Raw genomic sequence first — 21,048 nt, forward strand, 5'->3', positions numbered from 1 at the left:
ATGCCAGCCTTTTCTCCCTGGCATCCCCAGGCCCCCATGTCAGAGCTGCTCAGAGAAGATTTCTGGAGGCTTTCTCCATTCAAGGCTGCATTAACCTCCCTGTGTAGACCATCTCATTGACTTCCCACCACCACCCTCCATGTTACAGCTGGGCAGCGGGGGCCCAGAGAGGTTGTGTGATTTGCGCAAGGTCACACAGGCAGTAAGGGGCTGGGTCACGGTCTGACTCCCCGTCTTACTCTGCAGGGAGCTGGGTGATGGCCTTCCAAAGTGGAACCCATGCTCCTGTCCCCAGAACCTGCGAGTGTGACCTTAATGTAGAAAACCGGTTTTTGTAGATATATTCAGTTAGGGATCTGGAGATGAGATCATTTTGGTTTAGGGTAGGCCCCAAATCCCATGACCAGTGTCTTTAGAAGAGAAGGGGAGGAGGAGGGAACCTACGGAGAAGGCAGGAGGAAGGCAGGGCTATAAACCAGGGCCCACCAAGTCTCAGCGCAAGGCCACAGAAGGCAGGAGAGGTGTGGATTGGACCCTCCCTCAGAGCCCCCAGAAGGAGCCCACCCCGCCAACACCCAGACTTCAGACTTCTGGTCCCCAAAACTCTGAGGGAATAGATTCCTGTTGTTTTTAGCCACGGCAACCCCAGGAAACACAGACCTCCAGATCACAAAGGTGATGTATCCAGTGCTCGCCAGGCCTGGAAGCCAGGGGCCCCACAAGGCCCAGGCTGTGTGTCTGGGGCCTGCTCACCTCCTCCTCGGGGCCTGATTGCTGTCCTGTAAAGCAGCGCTCAAGACAGCAAGCGTCCCTCCAACTCTGACCTTCTTCAACCCTCACGAGAAACCAGGAGCCAGGCGAGCAGGGCTATGTTGGGATTTTCAAATTTATTCCAACGTGCTGTGTGTGTTTTTTTTTTTTAAAAATATCCTCAGGCTGAACACTCAGCCGGAGCTGTAATAAAGGCAATTATTATACTTGTAAAAACCTCTCATTCACAGTACAGATGTAATTTACAACAAAGGTCACACACATCAATACTGAGCATTTTTTTCCTTTTGTACATCAGACTCTGTGCTTTAGACCTGCATGGGTTTTTTTGTTGAGTTTTTTTTTTTTTTTCTCTTTTGCACTGATAGATACCATACCAACATTGCAAGTTGCAGGTGTAGAAACTGGAGTTTAAATAAAATTACAGGCAAAACTACCCCATCCCCATGTTGCTGCTGTACATATCTACAAGACAATTTTTGGAATGTATTGCCATTTAAGAACATAGAAACTCTCTACAGACAATTCACATACAGAATACATACACCTTTTAGAAAAAAAAAGGCAAATATTTATCTTACAGAGCACATGTATCTTACATTTGCCTACACATTTCCTTTTTCGGTTTCTTTTCTTCTTCTTCTTCTTCTTCTTCTTTTTAAACGCTAGGTTTAGTAAAGTGATCATAAGTGCCGAAGCGGTTTTCTAATGGAAAGCAGACTGGAGCCACACCACAGAAGCAGAATTTGCGGGACTGGCCTTCGGGAACTTTCTCTCCCTGCTCAGGGCTGCAGATCTGTCTCTGAGGCAGGGCTTTTGCTTTAAGGAGGATTTTTTCCTGGAGAAAGGACTGGAGAGCAGTTCAGCTCAGATATATTGCTGGTTCCTATTCAGAAGGGCAGGGTGGAGAATGGAATGGGGCGCCAGGGATCTGGAAGGTAATTCTTTCAGACTTTTTCCCCCCAGAGGGAGGCAGAGGGACTTCTGGGCCTGGAAGCTGGAGGTGATGGAAAAGGGGGAGTAGCCAGTTTGCTGCTCTCAGCGTCCTGGAGGGGCTCTGCGGCTGGGCCAGAATGCAAACCAAGGGCAGGGGAGCCAGGGGTGGGGGGGGGAGGGTCCTGGGCGTGGTGCCTCGGAGGATACCCAGAATGGCCCTGAGCTTGCTGAGGGTGGGGGGCATCCTGGAGGGTAGGCCTGGGGGCTGAGTATCTTGGAATTCCTAACAGAGGGTGAGGGCTGGCTGGGAGACCTTGGCAGCTTGGTTCCAGCCACTTGGCCAAGAGCCAAGGAGCAGCCGACACGCTTCCACAGAGCACCAACAGGTGTCTGTGGCAGCCAATCAGCACTACTCTTGGTGCTGCCCCTGCTTAACAGGAACAGGGGCATGACATGAAAACTGCAAATGTAGGAGTGGGACAGGGTACCCTCGGGGAGGGCATGGAGTGAGCATCCTTTTCCGAACTATGGAGGTGTGTGTGTGTGTGCGCTGGGGCCTCTGTGCTTGGAGGAGCACGGGCAGAGGGTGATAGGAGGGGTTAGCCCTTGCCCAGCGACATCTGTCCCAGGCTGGTGGCACTGATGCCATCTCTCTGAGGATCGGTGTGGGGCAACAGCCCTTCAGCCAGATTCTGTTTGTGCATTATGTCTCCGTCATTGAGAAATGGATCTCTGGTGACTCCCGGTCCCTGTCCCCTCTGCTTATGCCTGTGGGCCTGAGTGGCTGCAAGGACTTGGCCACATTGCCCATGACTGGGTCTCCCAGGGAGGAAATCTCAGTTGGCGGGCTATCCCAGAACAGGGGAATGATGTCCAGGAGAGCAGGGGTGTGTGCCTGGGGGGAGAGGCCTGACTACCCCCAAGGTCAGGGGCTCGGCTAGCAAAAACCCCCATCTGCTACTTTGTAGGTCTGGGCTAGAAGATCTTGCCCAGAAAGGTTTCAAACCTGGGCTGAAGTGATGCCCTTTATCTAGCTCCCAGGCCCCAAGGCTAGAAGTGTCCACTGGTAGGGCTGAGAGGTGAGGGTGAGGGAAAGTCAGGGAAGCCTGGGCTGTAACCAGGGCCGGGCACCTTCCCATTTCCTGTGAGGCCAATACAGGGCCAGTAGAGTCAAGGCTGGGCTTGCTGGTCTTCTCCCAGGGTGGCAGGAGCCCCGGACTCTGGGGCAGGCAGCTGAGCACGGACAGCTGACCTCACCCGCCCGCGCCTCAGAGCCCAGCAGACCCCCAGGGAGGCCCTTCCCCATTGTCTGGTTTCTGTCTTAACGGAACTTGGGGCTGGCCTGTCTACTCAGCAGAGGCCAGGCAGGGAAAGGCCCTGAACTGGCAGAGAAGGGAATTAGAGCCTCAACCTGTATCCTGTCTGTACAACTTCAGTCGCTCAGGAGGCCCCAGGCACAGGGTTCGCACAGCCTGAGGCCTGGGGACTGGCCAGGGACTTGGCTGCTCTGTAAGGCAGCTTCAGCACCTAGCCCAAGTGGGCCGGGGCCATCGTCCCTGTGGTTTCTCCCTCTCTGTAGAAATGAAAGAAAAGAAATTCTGGAAGGTTGTGAGAGAACCCGCCTCTCCCAGGGCAGGGTAAACATGAGTTCTCTATTTCAACTTGGGATTTTCATTTCTGGTCTTATTATTTCTCTTACAAAGCAGGTTTTTGCCCCAGGAAATACAGGGCAGTTTCTTGAGGGAGGAGACAAGGCTGAGGGAGGAGACGGCTGCCTAGTCCTGATTGCTTTGGAGAAGAATTCAGTTGATTTAGGACAATTCTTCTAGGTCAAGAGAATCTGAGGAGGCTGGGAGAGGTACCAAATACCATCCTGTGTGAGTGTGTGTGTGTGTTTGTGTGTGTGTGTGTGTGTGTGTGTGTGTGTAACTTTTCAAAGAGATTTAAACCAACAAACAGGCCTGGGCAGTTCCCAGCAGTCATGGTTTTGGGTGCTTCCTGGGGGGTAGTGGAGGCTTGACAGTGTGTGGGGTGGGGATGAGGGGAGGAACCCAGTCCTGCTTTTGAAAAGAGATCCAGAAACGGGTCCCTATACACTTACACTTCCAGTTCTGAGCACTAGAAAAGCTCAGCCATGGAAGAAATAGGGCCCTTTGAGCCCTAGGGACCAAACATGCAAGGAAACCCAAGCCCTGGCCTCGGTAATGCAAGGCAATACACCTTGGATCTTGATCCCTAGGGTCTGGGCCCTGTCACTTTGGCCTTGTGGGTACTTTCTAGAACAAGGGAGGCAGTCTGTAGCTGGGGGCCCGAAGCAAGGCCCCATTTGGGTCCTCAGGAACCAGGACATGAATAGTCAGGGCTCTTTTTGCAGCTTAGGAGCTAGGGGTGGGGATAGAGGGGAAGGTTTGAGGATGGGGGGCCAGGGGAATTTGTAAGGGTGCCAGGATGGGTACACAGTTCAGGACACCTGGGTATCAGGGAGCCCTGGGGGAACCAGCAAGCTCCTACCTTCTGTCTGCTCGTCTCATCTGTGTTGAAATCCTAAGAAAGGTAACATTTTCTTTTCCTCGGGAAAAAGAAAACTGGAGTTTTCTGAGAGGCTGAGTGGGGTCCCCCTGCCTTGGGCCACTGACCTTCTGCTGGCAGTGAGGGTGGCCACTAGCTGGGGTGGAATGAAGTGGGAATAAATAGGAACCATGAACATCTGTACATAGGATGCTTGCTTTTACATTTAATTATATATTTTTAAAGGTTTTTTGTTCTTTTTTTTCCTTTCTCCTTCAGTGCATCCCCCTCTCCCTCAGCACGTGGCCACCTCTTGCCAGCCCTGGGGGGGTGGCTGCAGACCACAGTGGCCCAGGCTGAGGCCACACCTACACCCTTGCTCAAAAAAAGCACAGAATATTCACAGCCTCAAACTCCTCGTGGGTTTTGTTTGTTTGTTTGTTGTTGTGTGTGTGTGTGTACGCGTGTGTTTTGTTTGTTTCTTTTCAAGCAACAAAAGGTACAGAAAAAGGCACAGGAAACTGCATACGCGGGAAGATTGAACAGTTGGGTGCTGAGCAGAAGCTGTTTGGACAGATGGACAGGTGGGAGAAGGAGCCCGTGAGAGCAAGATGATTCGAGGAAGTTGGCTGGAAATGTCTGTTGCTGAACACCGGAAGCCAGATGCTGAAGCAGTCGGAGAGAGGCTAAGTGCTTGGGGGGCCCCTGTCCTTGGGCTGGTGTGGAAGTGCCTCAGGCCCCCCACTTCCTGAGGGCTCGGGGGAGCCCTGACTGGTCCTGGGTTCCCCAGAGAGGTTCCTCCTCCGGGCTGGGAAGCGAGTGGAGGCCTCTGCCAGGCAGCCCACGGAACTGCTGCGGTCCAGGGGCGAGGCGGTGGAGGCCACGGGGTTGGCCAACGTGCGTGGTGACTCCAAGCGGGGGCTCCAGGACTCTGGCCTGCGGCCTTGGGATAGCCGGGGCGAGGCCTCGGGCGGGGTGTCGGGGCTGTGGGTGGGTACGGGCTCTGCGGGCACCTCAGCCACTCGGGGCTCCCAGTCAGGAGGTCTGCCCAGGCCCCCACTCGTCCTCTCCCTCTCCTTGGGGTAGTCCCTGCCCTCCAGCTCCGATGAGAGTGTGAATTTGGATACCTTAGCCACAGGGGACACGGAGGCTGACGAGCTCTCGGTGGGACTCCAGCGGCCTCGCTCCTGGGCCTCCCGGGCCCCTGTCAGGTCACTGCCACCTCCTGAGAAGCCACTGACCCAGGCAGCGGTGGGCCCCGGCAGCAGGGTGGGGTGGGCCCCCGGCCGGGCCTGCACCATCTGGATCCCGCCGATGGGAATCAGGGGGCACGGGGCACGGGTCAAGTGCTGGGAGTGCAGAGGGAGATGGCTGAAGATGTTCTCCTCTGTCCGGGCAGGGGTGTGGCCATGGAAGTCATGGGGGACTGAGAAGGGTCGGGAAGAGGGAAGATGAGCAGGGCCTGGTGAGCAGGAGGGACTCCGGGATGCGGTCTTCTGCTGGGGTCAGAAAAGAAGACAGGGTAAGGCAAGGGCTAGGTGCTGGCACATGGAGACCCCCGCCGCCTAAAGATGAGGGGCGGGGGGCTCGCACAAGATGACAGACAAGTCTTGGCTGAGCTAGGGCAGGAGCTGAGCTCCAACCCCCCGCCCATGGTGCCGCCCTGTCCCCAGCCCTGCGGTGATCGTGAGCACACGGGTCCCCACGGTCTTCATGCCTCAGGCCAGCACACCTGACCCTCTGGCTCCATCCTGCTGTCTCTCCTGTTCCTGGCGTGGTCTTGACCCAACTCTACCCTTGGAAATGAGCTCCCACTCCAGGTTCTTTACACTCTCCCACCATCAGCAATAATAATGTGACGCCAAGAGGAAGGATTCCCAGCCCGTGCTCCTCCAGGATACTAAGCCTCTGAGCAATGGTGTCAATGCTGCTGGTAGAGGAGGGTGGCATTGGGTTATGACAAGAGGGCGCCAGAAGAGGCCCTGGGAGGTAAAGGTAAGCTGACAGGGATGGAGTTGGTGGTGACGGGAGGGTGCTGGGCTGCCGACGTGGGAATGTGGACGGAGCTGACCTGGTGGTGGCCGGCGCTTATTAACTTAGTAATGGTGGAGATGGCGCTGGGGGCGGGGACAGGGAGGGTGCTGATGGACAGTGATGGTCCGGCAAGGATGGCATTGGTTGTGGTGTCCCTGAGGCCGCTGGTGACAGGGCTGTTGGGGAGGTGGGGTTGGGGGGCTATGAGGGGAGTGGCACAAGCCTTTCTGCCTGCATTCAAGACCAGCCCCAGTGTCCACGCTCTGCTGCTTCCAAGGCTACACTGGCTGGCTCTGGGGGCCCCCGTGGGGTGCCTCTCATAGGAGGCACCGCACAAACTTTTGCTCTGTTAGCAATCACCCAGCTGGCCAGGCTGTGTAGCTGCAGGTCTGATGCCTCAAGGAGGAGTGCACTGTGCCCCCCCACCCATCCCCCCTACCCATCAGGGATGAGCAGCCCAGTCACTCGGGGGCAGGAACTCACCCACGTGGAGGCGTAGGTCTCGGGGCTTCTGCCAAGAGGCTTGTGAGGTAGAGGCACGGGCGGGTAGAGAGCCCGCGGGGCCAGCCCCGAGCCTGGGCCGCGTTCGCCTCCTGAGGGGCTGCCCGGCCCAGCCAAGGCCCACTTCCCTGGCAGTGCCGACCATGGCGGTGACTCGGCCTGGCCCGGGGACCTTCTCCTGGTGGGTGAGTGTCTGGGGGGGCCCGGGTCCGGGGCCCCCTTGCGTTCGGGGGGCGGATGCGCTCGAGAGGACAGTTCCCTTCCCAGGGGGCGGGGGGTATGAGGAGATTGCTCGAGTCTTGGAGACCCACAAGGGAGAGGGCCCGTCTGGGGACCAGGCGGGCTTGGGGTGGAGGCCTGTGGCTCTCGGGCCGGTGAGTGTCGCTGGGGAGACGAGTCGCTTTTGGTTAGTGAGTGTTTGTGGGTCAGTGGTGGACGGCTGCCTGCGTCTTTGCTTGGGGACCACGGCCTTCTTGGGGACACAGTCTTGGAGCTCAGGGCTGAACCTGTGTCCTTCTCCACTGGGCCTGGAGGGGCCGGTCCCAGCCGGGGGAGGCACGGGGTGCTGAGGCAGGACGTGGAGCCACTGCCGGCTGCCAAGAGCTCCGCTTCCGACCCAGAGCTGCCCCGCGTGGCCTGGCTGCCCGAGGTGGCATCGGGGTGCTGAGGGCCCGGACCAGGAGAGGAGTCTGCCGGCAGCGGGGCCAGTGGGCCAGGCGGAGGTGCCTCCGAGGCCGGTCCCGATGGCTCGTCCTGGCTCTCCTCTTCGTCCTCATCCTCGTCTTCGTCCAGGTCTGAGTCTGAGTCTGAGTCCTCCAGGTCTGAAAACTGGTGCTCCGCCACGGCCTCTGAGCCCTCTCGCCCTTCTGAGTCCTGGAACGGGTCATCACTGGTTCCTGAGGGGTAGACACAGGAGGCCTCGGGGTCACAGCTGGCCCCACGTGCCGCCGCCCTCTAGGCCCCTGTCCTTGTCTGCAAACCGGGCCTGATAGCTGTGGCCATGGTCCAAGCTTGGGGAGAGAATGGGGGCCGCAACACCTATGGGAACACTATGTAAAGAATCCCAGCGAACAACAGTTACTTTGTAACTACCCTGGGCCAGGTTCCTTCTAAGACCTTCATGTGTGTTAATTCATCTAATTCTCAAATGCTCCGAGAGGTCCCACTGGTCTTACCTTCATGTTACAGATGAGGGAACACCAAGGTAAGATTAAGAAGCTTGCTCAAGTAAGAGAAGTCCCAGGGCTGGGACTGAACCATAGCAAACGAGACAAACCTTTCTGTTGGTTTGTCTCTTCACTAGGATTTCAGGACGGGATCCCCTCTGAGCCCGTGCAGTCACCTTGCTGTACTGTCATCTCCCCTTTTGTCAAACGAATGTGATACTCTCACCTCCTTCACAGGCTTGGCCAAGAGGAATAACCACACGGGGCACAGAGAAATGGCTCAAATAATTATGGCCACTCAATACGTTCATGAAGAAATCTAGTATTCTGGGACCCGGCAGCCAGGCTGGCTGGTCCAGCAGCACCAGCCACGGTCAATCTAAACACACACCTGCCACACGGGCCAGGCTGCTGCTGGCTGGCCCAGTAGCATCGGGCAGGTGGCAGGTCCTGGCCTCTGGGAGGGGGAGGGGTGGCTAAGCTGGCCTCAGACAGCACAGCAGGGTCCCCTCCCAGTCGCTCTTGTCCAGAGGACGTGTTGTCCTTGGAGAACTCCGGCTGCTCCCAGTGAGGAGGGAACGGACTTCTGGAATACTTTCAGGTCTGGCTGCTGGTGGGGCAGCCCCAACCAGCCAGGTCACTTCTAACATGACACCAGTCAAGGGTAGGCATCCCTGAGATGGGGACCAGTCAGGACTCTGGGGAGAGCTCTGCTGACATCTGGCCCACCTGTCAGGCTCCTGAGGGTTTGGGTCATGCCAGCCCCTCTCCGGGTTCATCGTCAGCACTCATTCCACCACCAACCAAGAGAGCTGGACATACAAGCAGACTTGACCATGGCCGGGCTTCCAAACTCCACCACACCCCAGCAGCCCTGGGGCTGGAAAGCCTGGTGTTCCTGCTTCTGAATAGCTCAGCATGCAGTGGTAAGAAGACTGAAGTGGATGCTGGTGGGTCAAAAACCATGGGGTGGAACTGGGGTTGGTAGATGAAGGGCAGGTCAAAGGACCAAGGGCAGGGTCTCCTGACCACCAGGAGCAAAGGGGAAGGCAGGAGGGATGTGGTGGTGGTGGTGGGGTGGTATGCAAAACACAGAGTTGCAGTGCCCCAGGCCCTGCCTCAGACCAGCAGATCACCTCGCCTCACCCCTCATTTACATATGGGGAAATCCAGGCCCAGAGGGGCCAAGGGCTTCCTCCCCAAGATTAGCCAGGGAGCACTCGCTGAGTCAGGACTAAGGTTTACAACCCTTGCATTATTACTCTGCCAGTATAAAATGATATTTGTGCGCCGGAAATGGTCTGGGTTTGGATCCCAGCTTTACCCTTCCTAGCTGTGTGGTGTGCAATTGACTCTCTCTGTGTTCAGTTTCCTCATCTGTAAAATGGGGGTAAGAGCAGTAAAAGTCACCTGATGAAGCTGGTAGGAGGATCATGAGGGTCTGACCCATTGTAAGTACCCAATACAACTTAGCAAATACCTCAAGTACCCCAAAATGCCAAGCAGATGGTCAGCCTTGCAAGCATCTCACGGTTGATGGTCAGAAGGCTAGTTCTACTTGTGAGGGAGAGTTAAGACCAATGTCACCTGATATCCAGCAGGGATATCTTTACGAATGAGGAAGTGGAGGCCCAGAGTGGCCTGCCTTAGGCACCTAGGGCAGGAATGATGGAAGCCAAGGGTCCCCTGTCTAGAATGGGGTTCTCCAGACTCTCTGCATCTGAGCTCTTGCAGGACTGTGTAAGATGCCCTTGCCTGGGGGGCCCATCCCCAGTGCCCCTCACGGAGCTGCCAGTCCACTGCTGGCGTCACCGGCAAGCCTCCATCCACAAAGCCCAGCCTGCTTCAGGCCAGGGGACCAAGGAGGAGATGCAGAATGAAACCTGCGAGGGTGCTGAGGGAGTCTGGGTGCCGAGGGAGTCTGGCCACACGGTGGCACTGGTGCCCAACCTCCTCACTGTCAGGGGCGGGGCTTTGTTGGGGGGAACCTGGCCACAGGGAAGCAGTGGTTCCTAGGCTGTGTTCCCAAGCGCCACTTGGCGTCTAGCAGACAGGCTCCTCCCAGAACCTTCCTCATCATCACGGGAAGGGGAGACTCCGTCCTTCCAGTTTCTTAAGCCATAAACCTCGGATTCATTCTTGGCTTCGTTTCTCTAATGCCACCACCATCCCCTCTCATGGTAGCAAAACCTGTCGGCTCCACCTGTGGAATGTTTCCAGAACCCTACCACTTCTCCCAACCTCCACCTAGTCCAAGCCAATGTGTGCTCAGCCTGACAGCTGCCTCCAGCCACTCCCTGTCTTAACCGTCCTCTGCACACAGAGTCACCGAGAGTTGGGGGACATAACTCCACTGCACGGCCCAGCCCATCCCTTGACCTTCATGGCCCTGTTCTCTAAGTTCATCCTTCGCCCCCACCCCACCCCCGCTCGGGTGCTCAGGAGCTCTGTACCTTCTGTCCCTTTTGGGGGAGAGCCCTTCCCCAGACCCCCACCCCTGCCCCGCCTCCTGACCACTCCCCTCACGTTCTCTGCTCACACCTGCCAGAGCGAACCCTTCCCACATCTCCCAGCCCCTCATGCGCACCTGTGCTTCCTACTCATTGACCCTGTCCTATTCTGCATTTGTTCGCTGCCCTGCTCCCTTCGAGAATGTAAGCTTTCAGAATAAAGCATACAGTTTTATTCACTGTGGGATCTCCAACAGCTTGAATAGGGCCTGGAATAGAGCCGGTGTTCAACAATCACTTCTAGAATAAATGTGCTGATTTTATCCTCAAACGAGGTGGGTATGGTTATCCTTTTTTGCCTCATTGGGAAACTGAGATTGGGAGAGGGGAAGGGGCCAGCCCTGGGTCCCTCAGTGGACCCTCGGTGCGTGCCTGTCGCAACCTCTTGACTCTCCGTGGGCGGGCTCTGTGCTCAGGCTGTGGCTCCCCCAAGTCCAGCCCAGCAGGCACTGGGCTGGGGTACAGCCAGCATTTTTGTGTGACCTTGAGTAGCTGTCTCTACCTATCTGAGCTTTAATTTCCTCAACTGAAAACGGGGTCACACAAGTTCCTACCACACACTATAAGGACTCAGTAAGACAACAGGTGTAAACGGCCTAATGTACATTCTAGATAAGCACGGTGCCCCCCTCATTTCTCATTTTGGTGGAAACAGCCCCAAGTTCACCGTGTTTAGTGCAGTAAAGGTGATGTAGTATGCCTAAAAGGAAATGTGCTTTACCTTTCTGAAAGACTGTAAATGGATCTTGAAATTGGAAAACCAAAGACGCGCATGCGCACACACACACACACACAAACACACACACACACACACACACACCCTCTTTGTCACACTCTAAATCCTGATACTGATTTTAGGGAATCTGGTCAAAGGGTTGCTGCATACAGGGGAATGCCCCTGGCTTCCCTGACTCCCTTTGCCGGGGTGGGGAGGGGGAGACACTGCTGTCCACCTGCCAAAGTCCTTCTGGCCTCCTCCCTGGATGCCGTGGCTGCCCAGAGCCTTTGACCCCCACGCCCTCCTCTGTTGGTTTTTTTTTTTTTTTTTTCCAGAAGTAGGTGCCTCTTGCTGATGGAGGACTTTGGCCAGGGTGCGGGTCTGGGGCTGTGGGATTTGATGGGGAGGCGAAAAGGGGCTATTAGGTCTAGCTTTGGCTCTCTCTCGATGGCTTCCCAAGTTCTAAAAGACCCAGGTGTCAGGCTCAGGCCCAGAGTGTGGAGGTGGGGGATGGATGTGAAGCATAGGTACCCCCACCCCCTGCATCACCGTGAGGATTTATGAAATAATCCCCAGCAAGGGTTTACAACCCGCCGGACACAGAGTAGGTGCTCAGTCAATGTTGACTGCAATTACTCATGTGCTAGTGTTTACACCACATGTTGGCTGAGCACCTGCGAGGCGTCAGGCACGCCGCCTCCTTGCTAGACCACGATGCACGCTCAGTGTGACATAGCACGTGGACTCGTATGGAGAGAAGGGGGCAGTCCCGCTGAATTTGACATTTATCTCCCGGTAGGTGGGAACCCTGGCTGTCAGGGAGGGCCCCAAAGTGGGAGAGGAGACAGCAGGGAGAGGACAGAAGAAGAGGAGGGCAGGGGGACAGGGGAGGAGCAGGCAGAGGAAGGAGGGGAGACGGTGAGGAGGGCAGAGGGGGGAGGAGGGAGTTGGCAGTCCGGTACCTTCTTCGGCTTCCAGCTCCTCAAGCACCCCTGTCTCTTGGCACTTTTTGCTGTGGGCCTTCGACTTCATGTGCTTAGTCAGATTCCCTGGAAAGAAATGAGAATGGACTCAGGCTCTTGGCCGCAGGGCAGGGGGACAGCGAAGGCCGGGGGCTCGCTGATGCAGTGCCCGGCCGGGAAGGCCGTGGCTTCGAAGATCCGCCAGGGCCCCGCCGGCTGCAGGGGCTGGGCAGGGGAGCCAGGACATCCCTGCGCCTGGGTGCTCAGGCTGGGATGTGTCCCACAGCCCTAGTTCAGGACCGTGCTCAGGAGCTGGGGGAGGGAGGGAGGGAGGGGGGCGGGCTGGGAGACGGAAGTGGGCGTAATGAGGAAGTGAGATGCTCGTTAACACACACACAGAAATTAAAAAGACAACTCATGTGGAATAGGTTTTTCCTGCTTTGGGTTTAACTCTGGGCCCAGGAGCTAGTGACCCTCATGGAGCAGGATTTCTGGGCTTCTCAGATGCTGGGATGCCGGGAGGGGCCCTGTAAACCGATGTGCTGGGTGGGTACTAAGGATGCCCTTCTGACTGAGGCCATGAGTGGGGCAGCCCACAGGGTTTGGGAAAAGAACCAGGACAAAGTTACTGTTAGAAATGGAGAAAGAGCAGAAGATATAGGAAAGTCTGCTGGACAGGGACCTTGAGCCACAAAGCCATCCTTAGAGAAGTCATGGCCCGGGCCTCTCTTTCTCCCAGGTCACTGTGCCATGCAGACAAAGGCAGGGAGGGCTGGGCAAAGCTTCTGCTCACTCCATCCCTGCCTCTGCCCTAAGCGGTCCATCCAGCCCCGCAGCTGTGGGCAGGGGCAGCAGTTCTGTGGGATCGGGGGAAAGGTAGTGATACCTCTGTTCTCCTCCAGGCATGCACAGCACATCACAGACCATAAACTTCTGAGGGCAGGAGCATCGGGGAAGGGGAGGCAGAGCACCCCAGTCTGCCCCAGAAGGATGCAGGCCAGAAGCCTCAGGATGCTCCTCTGAGCTCAGCAGCCACCTCTAAATGGTGATGGTCTCACCGTAGCTGGCCGATTGCTACATTCCCCTGTGATTGTTCATATAACAATGGTCAGTGCCCCGAGTCAGGTGCTCTGTCCCACTGAGCTTATTAATTGGCAAGTTTAAATAGATGGTTGGAAGAGAACAGAATGGACACTTGAACAGATGCAGAGAGACCGGTGGGCGGATGGATGGATGGACAGATGGACGGGTTAGTGGGTAAGATGAAAAATGGGGTGAAGGAAGAAGGGGAAGAATGCAGACAGACGGACAGGACACTGAATGATTAGATGAGCAGATGGAGAGACAGACGGGGAATAGATAGTTAGATTAAAAAAAAAATGGAAGGGTAGTTGGAAAATGGGCTCATAAACAGGTAGGAGGATGGAGAGCTGGAGAGGAGAGAGAGGCAGGGGTGAGCGGGAGAGTGGCTGGTTGGTTTGCAAGGGTGAGGGGTTATGTGCAGGAGGGGCAGACAGGAGGGAAAAAAACTGGACAGGTGGATGGAAGGATGGACTGGGGATGACAGATGTGAGAACGGGAGGCACAGACAGAATGAGAGAAGAAATGGAAAGCTATATGGTCAAGAAGAGAAACTAGGAGATGGCAGAAATGGATAGACAGGAGGACGGACGGATGGGTGGGTGGGTAGGCGAAACAGAAGAGAGTCTGTGGGTGAGCCAAACGGTGCTTCTTAATCATTCCGAGAATGTTAAGGAATCTGTAGGGTTTTGCTGAGAAGACAATGGGAACCCCAACCCGGGATTCCCTAGGGTACGCAGGTCAAGGGCAGTGGGGATGGAAGGGGACTTCTTTCCTCTTTCTTCCCTTACTCTGAGTCTGTGACTGCACCCTTCCCCACTCAGAGTCTCCTCCTATAACCAGACAGAAACCTGGATCTTTTACTCCTGGCCAAAGGGAAAGCAGAGTCATAATTTCAAGAGGCATATTGGAGCCAGAGGGTCCCCAGAGGTCCCTATCTAACAGGGGGCCTCTGCCCTCCCTGTCATGAGCGAGTAAGCCCTGAGTTGGATGTCGAGGGCTAGTGAAGGCAGCTGGGGTCTTCCAGGGGCCCAAGATATCCGTGGTCTCCTGAGGTTCTGGGACTGGCCCACTGTCCCCAGACCACAGAGGACTGTGCACACTGCCATCCTGGCTAGGACACTATTCATCATGCATGTTTCATTGGGAAGGTTTAGGTCTCTTTTCAACCAAGGTAGGTACCGAGCACACAACAGGTGCACGGTCACCACACGGGGGCAATGCTCTCCTCACCACAGAAGCGAAGGGTTGGAAGGAACCTCCCAGACCTTGTAACCCGAGTGCCACCCGGCCCCGGGCAGGGGAGGATTCCTTCTTGTTTCTGCTCTAACTTGGGGCCGTGATGCTGTTGGACAGGATTACTGACTGTCTCAGCAGCTGGGATGCCACGGGAGGGCTCCCACGGACCAGCACCGTTGACCCCCCAAGCAGGTGGGTTAGTACAGCTAACCCCATCTAGAAGCAGGTTCCGGGGCTCCAGGGGTCTCGCTTGCCGCACGCTGGCAGAATCGACCCAGGCTGGCCCAGAAGCCTGCCAGCCTCGGTTCTGAGTTTGGGCCCCGGCGCTGGCTAGCTGTGTGCTCTTGGGCAGGCTTCTTAACCTTCTGAGCTCCCCACTGCGGCAACTCTGAAGTCACACCTACCTCTTGGGGGTGCTGGGAGGAGCTGACGCTCACCTTGTGGGACCCCCTTCCCTCCCAAGCCAGAAACCCACCTCCGCCCGCATGACCACCCCTCCAGACTGGGTGCCAGGGATTCTGCCACAGGCCATGCTGGTCATGGGGGACAGGAGGCGAATGGCTTCACCCTCTGGTCTGGGCTCGGGGGCTCCCAGGAGAAGGTGCTGGTGGCTCCTGGAGGCTGCAGGGAGGAGTCGGGGAGTCTGAGGGGACTCTGCCGGGACAGGCCGTGTGGTGTGGGTGACAGTAGACGAGGCTGACTGAGCAGCCCCTGTGTCACCCGGTGCCCTCCCTGACCTCCCCTCCCTGGGGCTCGTCTGTGAATGCAGGGAGGTGTACCCCATGGCGGCAGGCATCTTTTCTCGGCTCAGACACCCCTTCTCTGTCGAGGAGCAGAGCCTCAGCTTGCCAGGCCGAGTCCACAGCTTCTCACGGTCATCCCAGCCCCCACCCAAAGACCCCCCAGTCCTGGAATGAAGGAGGAAAGGCAAGCGGATGGAAAATGATGCATGTCTGGAAGAGGTGGGACCCCTGCCGAGGGCACCGGCCAACGGCTCTGCCTCCTTCAGTGTTGACCCCTCGCCCTCCTTTGGCCCCCATGGGCCTGACAGACTGACGCCTGCCCATAGCTGTCATCGCTGTCCCCTGCGGCGACCGGCACAAGGGCCTGTACGTGGCACAGCCACCCTGCTGGTGTCTGGGAACCATCTGAGAAGAGGAAAGGGGACGCCCACACCTCCACAGGGACATCGTGGCAGCCTTTCCCACATGACCCCCTGAGATGCCTCTGCTCCCGCCCAGGAGTCCAAGCTGCCGCCGCAATGTCTGACACGGAGACAGAGACACAGACAGGCAGACAGAGACAGACAGGAAGGGCTCCCCGGGCCTGGGCGCAGCCAGGAGGTGGGTGGGGGCGTCCCGAGGACCACCGGGCCCAGCCAGAGCCCAAGGGTAAGAGGGGAGGGAGGGTACGGCAGCCTGAAAAGGAAGCCGAGAGCCTTAGAGGAGGTGCCGGAGGTTCCTGAGTGATGGCTGAAGGCCCACCCTTCCAGGAAGACACAAGGCCCTGGAAGAACAGGAGCGTCAGCGTCCTGCTGCTTCCCTCAGTCCCCGGGCGCAGAGACAGCCAAGAGCAAGCTTCCTCTGCTGCAGCTGCCCGCCACCGACCCCCGACCGGCCCCTCTCTGCAGTCACAGTTAGAGATGCCTCCATTTCAGATCCGCTTCCTGCTTTGGCTCTGAAGCTGTGGTCTTCCAGAAGCCTCTATGAGCATTTGAAGAGAGCCCACAACGCTCCCTGATCACTGGCTGGGAACCGACCCTCCTGGGCCTGGCCTGCAGGCAGTGTGGGCGAGCCTGCACACCCAGGGTGCCATGGCCCGGGGCGTGCGGAGTGTCTGCTGCCGCTCTGCTCAGGTTATGCCCTCCGGCCCCTCCAGGGCTCCATGCCAGTCCAGAGGGACCCAGGAAGGGACTGCGGATAGGCTTGGCATGGCCTCTAATGGAAAGAGCTCTGGAAAAGAGATGTTCGTGCCAGGGACCAGACCTTTTCTCTCCAAAAAGCAGGGGAAGCTGGAAGGGACCGTCTTTGGAGAGAATGCTCTGGGTGGGAACCTAGATTAAGTTTTTCTAGTCTCACATGGCAGGGGGAAGGCTCCTCAAGATGGTCCTCTGGGTGCTGGGCCCAGGTGAGCTCTGGGTAACCCTGTGCTGGGATGTACTCTCAGGACCGGGGTCCTCGCGCTGAGAGCAGAACAGGCTGGTCCCTGAACAGCCTGGAAACAGGGGCAGCCGTGGTGACCCATTCTGGAGGCCACCCGAGAGGCCGCCCGAGTTTGCCACTCCTTCCAGAGAAAGAGGATCTGCTCACTGAGAGGAAGATGATGGAGGTGATGCCCTGAGGTGGGGGTCCTGGGTTCGCATTACAGCTCTAGTGTTAATAGTCACTTGGTTTGCAGGGACCGGCTTTCTTTACCTTCAAGGGTGTTTTGGACAAGTGGCTTTTTATTCTGTTACTAAATTATCAGTCAACTATTTCTATCTCTCTTCCTCCATAAAGTTTCACTGGCTGCCTAAGGCCAGAGGGAGTGGGGCTGTAGGGGACACAGTGGGGACAGAGCCTACATCCAGGGCCAAGGCACGCTGAGTTGTACTGCCTTCGACATAGCAGGACTCTGGAGCTAGACGCACCCATGATGTGGGGGGGACCAGGCACCAGGCCTACCTGTCCTCTCTGGGGATCCTTTGGAACATTGTTTATGAGATGCCAAGGGAGAAGAAGATCGGAGAAAGAAAGTGGGAGAGAGGGCACCTCCATGCCACCCAAAATGTAGATGGGAAAGTTTGAGGGCCCCTGAGAAGGACAGCCAGAGGACAGAGGAGGACAGGGGTTGGTGAACGGGGTTAGGCAAGCAGAGATAGAGCTCTGGCAGAGAGGGTCTGGGAGCCAGGAGATGTGGTAAGCTGCCCCCGGACCTAGTCCAGAGAGAGCCAAGGGAACCAGCAAGAGGAAGAGGAAGGGAGAAAGGCTGGTGAACTCCGCAGGGCGTGGTCTGGCCTCTCTGGCTGGGAGCAGCTTGACCAACAGAAGAAAGAACAGCCAGGGCACAGCTGAATCTGCTCTCGGGTTCTGTCTGCAGAAACACCACACAGCTCCAGTGGGGGCCAGCATGGGGGCCCACCGCCAATTGCTCAAAGGAGGAGGCAGGGCCCTCATGCCCAAATCCTTACCCAAGAATCTGCAAAGCACAAGAGGCTGAAGCCATCAGGGGGGTCAAGAGCCCCAGCCCTTCCTTGGCTTCACCTCTGTCCCTCTGCTCAGCTACCAGGAAGTGATGCATAAGCCACCGCATCTTCCCTGCCTGGCCTGCGGGAACTGCGCAGGTAGGAGCCTGGTCCAAGTCCCAGGGACTCGGCCCCTCTTGTTCACCCGAGGGTCCAGGCAGCTGCAGCGGGACCCTTTTTCCTTTCTCAGGTGACAGCCAGAGCCTGTGCTGAGCCTGCCTTGGGGCATGGCCGGGGCCCCAGGTTGGGGTCACCAGCCGGGGCAGGGGGGATGTGAGCGGGTCTGGGCTGAGAGCTGCAGAGGGGCTGGGTGGGTGGTCGTGAACATGGTCTGAGGGGTGAGGCAGGTGGAGGCAGGGGTGAGCTCTGCCATGAGAAGTGACCATGCGAGTGTTCTACGTGGCTCGGAGTGGAATGGAGTTCCGAACGCAAGAGTGGTGGTGACAAGTGTGGATGCTGGAGCTCGCCGGGTCGGTGGATGGAGGGCGAAGGACACATGCAGCAGAACAGGGGTGAGGAGAGAAAATCAAAACCAGGAACCGTGTGCAAGAGCGCCACCTGGCGGCCGGGGAAGCAGGCAGGCGGAGGGGCTGTGTGGGATCCAAGAGGACAGGCTGGGGCAGCTGCGGGGGGTGCCGGGTCCGGGGGGTGCCGGGTCCGGGGGGTGGGGTGGGGGTGTCACGCCCCGTCTGGAGCGGGCTGCACAGCTGGCCGCTGGGGAGTGGGGGCAGTGGGGGGACAGGGAGGGGCCCAGGCCCCAGGCGGAACGGGTCCGGGCCTCTGAGCTCTGAGCTAGGGCTCCCAGAGGGGAGCTCCCTACAGTGGGCCGGGGCAGTGCTCCAGCTGACTGTCTCTTACCTTTGGTTTTAAAAGCAAAGTGACAGTGCTTGCACACATAGGGCCGGACGTCAGTGTGGGTGCGGATGTGTTTCTTCAGCATGCTGGGCTTCTTGCAGCGAATTCCACACTCCTCACAAACATATTTCCCTCGGCCGCGGCCTCGCACATATACATACTCTTCGTTTGATTTGTACCTATGAGCAACAGGCGTCATGGTAAAGGAGAAAAAAAAAAAGGAGGAGAAGAGGCTGGTTCCCACCTCAGAAGACGCACACGCTTCCTAGGTATACCTCCAGCCCTTCACAGATACTGGGTGCGAAGGACGTGGACCAGAGAGAACCGCATGGGGGCAGGGGGCAGAGAGTCGCCCTGGGGATCCGCCGCGGACCCCTTGCACCTGCCATGCCCTCGGCCGCATATGGCTGCGCCTTCTCTTCCCTCCAGAGGCAGCAGGCCCTGTGCTTCCCGCCAGAAAGGGAAGCCACAAGTTCACGGAGTGCCTCTGTCCCAGAGCCGGCCTTGGCCTCAGGCTCTGCCTGCAAAGGACGGCCCCCTGGGCCAGCAGAATCACAACGCGAGTGAGGGAAGGTGACAACCACGCTCCAGCAGCTCCAGCGGCTACCATTTGCCGAGGGCTCCCTCTGGGCCCACACTTCACACAAATTAAATCACAACCGTGAGCACGAGCTGTTAAGTCTTGCAGCCAGAAAGGTATGGACCTAGGATCTGAACCTGCCTGCCCATCTCCCGGGAGCGGCAACAAGTGCTAAAACAGCCCGTTCGGAAGCCGCCTGGACACCAGGGTGACAGGAGGTATGTGGGACCGCTGTCGCCTCCCTGTTTGGAGAGTCAGAAACCAAGAGTCCTGTGCACTCTCCCGACCACATCTCCTGATGAGCTGTAAAGCTCTCAGGACCCAGATTCCAACACCTTGCTCCCAGGGACCCTCCGGGGTCACTGCATCAGGGCCCAAAGCTTTCCTAGGGCAGCTCCTGGGGCAGCCATCCCACCTGCCAGGCCTCAGAGCCATCAGGGCTCTTGGACCTGAACCAGAATGGTCTTATTTCCACCGAGAAGGAAGCCCAGGAGGCTCACACGCTATGATCCTTATCAGAACGCCTCGTTGTCCCTGATGCTACAGCCGCGCCCTTCTCCCTTCGGAAGCAGGAAAGGCTCTGCTGGGACCGGGAGGGTGGTTCCTGGTGGGATTCCAGGACAAGAGCGTTCTGATGCATGAGGCCGGTGTGTGTGTGTGTGGGGTGTCTGACATCATGGGCGCCTTAGGGGAGGTGCGGCCTCTCAGCCCACTGAGCATGCCCCCCAGCACCCAGCAAGGGGCCTGCCAGTGCCCCACACTCAGGCTACACAATAGGTCCCGGCCCAGCGGTCTTCGCTCTCAAACTCAGGGCAGGCACAGGGGGCAGGGAGGTGGCCGGGAGAAGGCGAGGCAGTGGGCACAGCAGCTGGGACTCAGTCCTGCTCTGCAGGGACCATCAGCTTCTGGCTGAGAGGATGTCATAGGATGACCTGAAAGAGGCGACTCTATGGGAGGGAGCCAGCAGGCGGCGACGGAGTGATCTCTCTCTCACACACACACACACACACGCACACGCACACACACCCATATGCACACACACACACACCCATATGCACACACACACTCACACCTACCACCTCCCCACACTCACACACACACTCTCACACATGCACTGCTCTCCACGAGTCCCGGAGGGCCCTGGTATTTGTCAGCTCCCTTTGGCCAACCAGTGCCTCTCCTGTTGTCTGAAACCACCTTCCCTCCTTAGAGGCCCTGACCTGCTTGTGGTGGGACTCTGTTCTCCGGGGAGGGGCCAACTTTCACCTGATCCAGGGCGAAGTGACATCTGGTGTTCAAGGGGAGGAAGGGAGGGCTGTGGGGGTGGCGGGGAGGATGATTCTTATCACTCTTATGAAGAACCCCCTATGGGCAAGCCCGGGAGACCCGTCTCTGAGGGACAACGGTTCATCCTCACGCAGCAGGATGCCTCAGGGCCACCAGGGCCCCAAACCACACCCTGATCTTAACTCCTGTGTCCCTCTATGGCCCCCTGGAAACCAGTCTAAGATGGAGTGGGCACCCTTTTCCCAGCCAGAGAAGAAAGAAGTGAGAATGGCTTGGTTTCTTCTTGGCACTGGAGGCTGTGCCAACTGGATCCTAACCTCCACTCGGCCCTGCCCGGCGGGTCCATGAAACCCCCTCCCCTCCAACATCCAATGACAAAGGCGTCCCTCGGTGCTCCCTGGCCCTCCCCGCAACTGCTGTGCTGGGCATTGTGAGCTAGGCCCACCGCCACTCTGACTCTTCTGTATCTGGCCCCTGCCCTATGCTCGAGCCAACTCAGCCACAGTGACCTGTGGATGCTCTCAGACCCCCCAGTTCTTCCCCCACAGCAAGCTTAGACCACAAGTGGTCTTCCCTGGCTCATGCTTGCATGTGTGCAGAAAGGCACACATGTGTATGCACATACACATAGAAAAAACTCTGTTTGGACTCTCGAGGGTTGTGCCTTGACTTGGGTGC

At 57.6% G+C, this 21,048-nt stretch overlaps 1 protein-coding gene across 3 annotated transcripts in view; it reads right to left on the minus strand.

Annotated features, from left to right (window-relative positions):
• Positions 1-879: 879 nt before the first annotated feature.
• The window catches only part of HIVEP3 (HIVEP zinc finger 3), a 457,005-nt gene continuing 436,836 nt past the window's right edge, over positions 880-21,048 (minus strand). For 2 of the 3 annotated variants that reach the window (XM_059374357.1, XM_059374358.1), the window contains 4 exons: positions 18,507-18,682; positions 12,107-12,193; positions 6,733-7,646; positions 880-5,714 (listed from right to left, as the gene is read on the minus strand). In XM_059374357.1, coding sequence (XP_059230340.1) covers positions 4,902-5,714; positions 6,733-7,646; positions 12,107-12,193; positions 18,507-18,682 — 1,990 coding nt within the window. In that variant the 3' untranslated portion in view covers positions 880-4,901. The remainder of the gene's footprint in view (positions 5,715-6,732; positions 7,647-12,106; positions 12,194-18,506; positions 18,683-21,048) is intronic. The other variant, XM_059374359.1, reaches the window with a different exon arrangement.

This window comes from Mustela nigripes, chromosome 14 (assembly GCF_022355385.1).
Source record: "Mustela nigripes isolate SB6536 chromosome 14, MUSNIG.SB6536, whole genome shotgun sequence".
Lineage (NCBI taxonomy): Eukaryota > Metazoa > Chordata > Mammalia > Carnivora > Mustelidae > Mustela > Mustela nigripes.